General features: G+C 41.1%; 1 protein-coding gene across 1 annotated transcript; it reads left to right on the forward strand.

Annotated features, from left to right (window-relative positions):
- Positions 1-2,520: 2,520 nt before the first annotated feature.
- Positions 2,521-4,793, forward strand: LOC124267134 (beta-1,3-galactosyltransferase 5-like). The gene is made up of 2 exons (XM_046702012.1): positions 2,521-2,609; positions 2,874-4,793. Exon 2 carries the CDS (start codon positions 2,933-2,935, stop codon positions 4,130-4,132), a length of 1,200 nt encoding a protein of 399 aa, XP_046557968.1. The 5' UTR covers positions 2,521-2,609; positions 2,874-2,932; the 3' UTR covers positions 4,133-4,793.
- The last annotated feature ends 966 nt before the right edge of the window (positions 4,794-5,759 follow it).

Below are 5,759 nucleotides of genomic sequence, written 5' to 3' on the forward strand. Positions count from 1 at the left end.
CGGAAACATAGCAGGTTACGCCTTGACACGTCCCGCCTATTTCTAGGTCTTGGGTTCGATTCCGAAATGGGTTAAAGTTAGGAAGACCATTCGTAGGCCCCTCTTTCGAGATATCGAATGCTGATATAATCGGCATTATAGCACATCACTTAGTTCCAACACAAAGCTTTCTAGTTCAAACTGGTAGGTATTGCAAGATGGCATTTTAAAAAAAAGTATATTTGTAGAAAACATACCTGCATATATATAACTGTGGGTATATGTTCCACCACTGTCAACAATTACACCTGCGTCAAACAAAACGATGTATTAATGTCTCAATATTCAAATTTATAGTAAACTACAACACAATAAGAAAATCGTGTTCCGAGTTTTAACTCTGCGATATCCTAGAGTTTTGTTCATATCAGATAGGAAAGTTCATCTCCCCCAATAAACACATATGAGTACTGGTACTGAGAAATGGGAATACGATTACATAGGCTGAAAGTTTATTAAATGAGCATTGAAACTCTCGTGAAAATGAAGTGTGCACCACCCTTTCTCAACACACACACACGCACGCACGCACACACACACACACCACCACCCCTTTCCCAAGCAGTATCCGCCCCTGGATCAAAGGGATTCTGGATCGCATCGGGGATTTGCATCTCAGTATTTGCCTGGTGTATATTGGTGACATTGTTGTGTTTTCCAAGACATTAGATGGTCATCTTGATAGGCTGGGTAAAGGTTTCCAGAGAATAAGGGATAGCAACTTGAAATTAGCTCCTAAGAAATGCCATTTTTTCAAACGGAAAGTCTCTTATGTTGGTCATATTGTGTCTGAGAGAGTAGAACCTGATCCTGGGAAAGTTGAGGCTATTCGGAATTGGCCGACACCAACATCGCCGGAGGAGGTAAGACGTTTCCTTGGTTTCGCAGGTTACTACCGTCGGTTTGTTCACAATTTCTCTCAGATTTCTAGACCATTGTGTGATCTTCTTCCAAATCCCATTCCAAAGAACAGACGAAAGAACTCTGCTAATACGGTATGGACATGGGACACGGCACAAGAGGAGGCATTTAAAGAATTGAAGCACAGATTAACATCACCTCCAATCCTTGGTTTGCCGTTTGAATTGCATATTGACACGAGCACAACAGGTCTCGGTGCTGTTCTTTGTCAGGTTCAGGAAGAAGAGAAACGGGTCATTAGTTACGCTAGTCGTGGTCTCAAGAAATTTAGAACAACATTATTCTGCTCATAAGTTGGAGTTTTTTGTGTCTCAAATTGTCAATAAGTGAAAAGTTCCATGATTACCTTTATGGGCACAACTTTGTGGTTTTCACAGATAACAACCCGTTATCCTATGTTTTGACAAGTGCTAAACTTGATGCGACTGGGCATAGGTGGCTTGCAACACTTGCAGTTTATGATTTCAGCAGGGTTGAAAGTAGTTCTTATGCAAATTAGCCAAGTCTTAATGAGGTCAGGTCTGCTGTCTTGTCCTTGGTTTTTATTGGCTGAAGATGTGCAGCATCTTGATTGGATGTTGAATTTACTTGCATTTGGAAAGTGTGAAGTTTGTTCACTTGCTGTCTTTCTCCCAGCCTGGCAAGGTGATTTGAAAGTCATGGATGGAGGATTTTGACTTTGGTGAATTACAGGTTAGTTACACTTGGTTTTATAGAAAAGGAATAAACTACAAAAATATGTTAAATTGTTGAAAGGTTAATTCAGTATTTATTGTAACTAAATTTATGCATTTGGTGGAGGTATATTTTTGACCTATGGTTAGAAATTGTTGGTGAATTATCAATAATTTCACTTGGTGTTTTGTTGGTTACAATTGATTCAGATTAATGTTTGAGTCCAAACCAGATTGTATGTCCATTTGTTTTACTTTTTTACTGGTGAGAATTAGCATAGTGTTATATATTCATATACATTGTTTCAGACTTGTATTATTTATACAAACTACAGCAATAAACAAGGAACTTGCAGCCTCAACGGAGTTGTGTCGTTGTGAAAGTGCCATCCCCGTTACATTGCGATCGGGTGGTGGAGAGAATGGTCTTACGTCCCTGCCCTATAATAGATGAAAACTCCCGAAATAGTGATTAAGTATATAATATTTTTATGATATTATGAATAAAGAGAATTGTGGCACAGGGGTTTTTCGCTTTCTTTCTTTTTTCATGAATTCCCTATCTCCCTACCAACAACCAGCAGCACTACACCATGACCAGTCAAACGTTGTCGACCTCATTATCATCCAAAGTTTGTCAGCACTATGTTTCTTCCAATTCGTGGATTTCACATGTTGGAAAACGTCAACGCCCATGTCATTTTGGGGATTTCCCACCACATTAACCTAACACACAAAATAGACTGCATTACCGTCTGAACGGCATAAAACCCTATTCACTCACTAATATTGACGACCTTCCTGTGACCCGTCTAGATGACATCCATATCAGTAACGTCCTATCAGATAACGCGAGTTATCGATATAGACTACGTAACAGTTCACCGCTGACTTTGAGCCTGGCGGCCATATTGTACCTACCTGAAGATAAATGATGACGACCACAGTTACTAGACAAGGAATTTGCTGCGAAGGGTAAACATTTGATCATATTATCTTTAGATTGTATAAATTTCGATTTATTACATATTCAGCGTCACATCCCGATATCTATTTTCTCAATCCAAGTTTCAAGTTCTAAATGGCATTGTGTGTTCATGTATATAATGTCCATGGCCTCCTTATCACGGTCAATAACAGTGTCCGGATACACTTGTCGCATGCTCATAGAATCGTATCTTCTAGAATGTTTCTTGAAGATAACATGCTGGCAAATATGTATCCTTTGCATTTTTACAGCATTCTACACAGTTGGAAGCGCTATTAGAAGGACATTACAAGCAATAGTGAAGCCTAAGATGCCCCACAAATCCCGTCCACCCAGAAGGAAGAGAGCGTCTCTAACAGATTTACTTCTTGCCTACGTCGTAATCGTTGTATTGGGTGTTACATTCTATGTCTACTTCATCACTTCCGCTACTCAACACCTCACGTCAAATCGGATCTCTCAAAGAACCTACCGAAATGTTTTCGAAGGAAGACAGCCTCAGAATCAATGGGGACACGCTGTACTGTATAATTTAGATCAAACTCAGCAAAGGCTTGGAATTCGGAACGCCAATGAAAATATTAAAGAACTCTCGGAGGATGAGAAAAACCTGTTGCCAGTTGAATCTTATTTAGGAGATGGCCCCCGGCAGACATCATGTGACAACTGTTTTAAATACAACGTGAAGGCAGTTATAAAGGCCAATTCATGTTTAACGTCTTGGGCAAGCAAACACATAGATCTTTTAGTACTGATACTCTCGGCCCCAGAGAACATCGACAGAAGAAACGCCCTGCGCGAGACTTGGTTGTCTCCTTATATAAACAACACCAGCAAAGTACGATATTTATTTTTGTTAGGGTTGAGTGAATATGTAGCTTCTGATGCTATAATTCAACAAGAAAACACTGTGTATAAGGATATTCTCCAAGGTGACTTTCTGGACGATTATCACAACCTTACTTACAAAACCCTGATGGGACTTACATGGGCAGCGAATCATTGTAAAGAGGCGAAATTAATTATTAAAGTAGATGACGATGTTTGGTTAAATATACCAACATTACTGCAACTTCTTAACTATAATCTGCATTCATTCTCTGTTGGCGGCAAATGTTTACACAACTCTCTACCTATAAGGAACCCGGATTCTAAATGGTATGCATCGCTCCAGAGTTACCCGGAAGCTTACTTTCCGCCATTTTGTGCAGGACCGGGTTATGTGATATCACCAAAGACCGCAGCAAAGATTTTAGAAGTTTCTAAGAATGTTCCCTATTTTCACCTCGAGGATGTCTACGTGGGAATGTGTATTCAGAAACTAGGACAGCGAACAAAAACGATTTACGGCTTTTTGTCTTTTAAGCCGTCCGGTCATTTATGTCGTCTGCGACACTATTCCATAATCCTGATTCACGAGGTGTCTCCGAAAGACATGCGGCTGACTTGGGATTACAGGTGTGGCGGGAAAACCTTCTTAGGCAGGAAGCGGCGCAGAATGTTGGGTTAACAAGGCCAAAAGGTAGACTTGCACTTTGCCAGCAAATGCCGGACAATCACACCCTAACAAGGGAGTAACCTAGCGGTCAAAGTGTTTGCCCGTGACCTGGTTCGATTCCCCACATTGGTACAGTGAGTGAAGAACATTTCTGGTGACCCCGCCGTGATGTCGATGGAATATTGCTGAAAGCGGCGTAAAACCAAACGCACTTACAACCTAACTGTGCTGTACATGGTACCGCGCATGAGTATCTGTGAATATCAGACGAATTTATTTGTTATTTCTGTTTATCAATGAATAATGATAGTTATTATCATTAATTGTTAGCGTAGTGACTGGATGTGGATATAAGCCAGTCAACATTATTACCGCTGTTTCACTGAGAGGCCATTAGATAGATGGGTCTAGATCTAATCTGAGTATACGATCTTAAGTACAGACACAGATTCATGATAACACGAAGCGATAGCATCAGCAGGGTCATGCATTGCAACCATACTGGCTCTTCCGACGAGCGTGTAAAATTGGGTTTCTGAATTGTACGTTCGTTGTAAAACAATGGAATCAACTGTGTGAATGAGACTTCTGTTGCTTATAAATTAAAAGTTAGAATTCAGTGTATATATGTTTATAAAAAATCTCGAAACATGAATAAAATTCTCACACAACATTGCTTCACTGAAATTGGATTGTATATATTTTTCAAAGGTGTAAAACAATTGAGCTTTTCCGAAACCAAACAAACAAAGGCGATACACCCAACCCACACTGTTTCCCTTTGTGACAGACCCGTGAAGATCCGGGTTAGAATTTATCTTCAGTAACCCATGCTTGTCGACTAGCGAAGATTCGACTAACGGGATCGGGTGGTCAGGCTCGCTGGCTTGGTTGACACATGTTATCGTATCCCAATTGCGTAGATAGATGCTCATGCTGTTGATCACTGGATTGTCTGGTCCAGACACGATTATTTACAGACCACCGCCATATAGCTAGAATATTGCTGAGTGCGGCGTAAAACTAAACTAACTCAGTCATTCACCCTCTATGACATATATAACCGCCTCCGTGGTGTAGTGGTTAGAGCGTCCGCCCGGAGAGCGGAAGGTCGTGGGTTCGATCCCCGGCCGCGTCATACCAAAGGACGTTAAAATATGGTACTTGTTGGTCCCTGCCTGGCGCTCGGCATTAATGGGTAAAACAAGGACTGGTCGACTTGGAGTCAGTATACTGTGTCTGAGTGGGGTATTCATGCTTCACTGCGGCATGGTATCTCAGTGGGCTAGCACTATAAAACCAGCTTAAGTCTGGGCTAGTACAAGCAGCCGCACATACACATACACACGCATGCACGTCGTCATATGAGTGAAATATTCTCAAGCACGACGTTAAACCCAATTTCACCTCACCTCACCTCACTGTATATGACATATATGTGACCAGGATCCAGGGGCTCCTTTCACGTAGCAACCTTTACTAAGGTTAACCGTAACTCCCATTCTTTAACATTGCACTAAGGTTACTTTAGTGACTTACGATCACCTTAGTACTTTGTGAAAGGAGGCCCAGATCAACAAAGCCGTCGTAGCGTTACGAACCATCGCAACTATACAATTTATTACATGCTGGCTTTTAA

Source organism: Haliotis rubra, unplaced genomic scaffold (genome assembly GCF_003918875.1).
Source record: "Haliotis rubra isolate DU_JTF1 unplaced genomic scaffold, ASM391887v1 Scf13, whole genome shotgun sequence".
NCBI classification, from domain to species: Eukaryota; Metazoa; Mollusca; class Gastropoda; order Lepetellida; family Haliotidae; genus Haliotis; species Haliotis rubra.

What these genes read in the sequence shown, in the direction of transcription:
- LOC124267134 (XM_046702012.1), top strand. Translation starts at nt 2,933, where the DNA reads ATGCCCCACAAATCCCGTCCACCCAGAAGGAAGAGAGCGTCTCTAACA.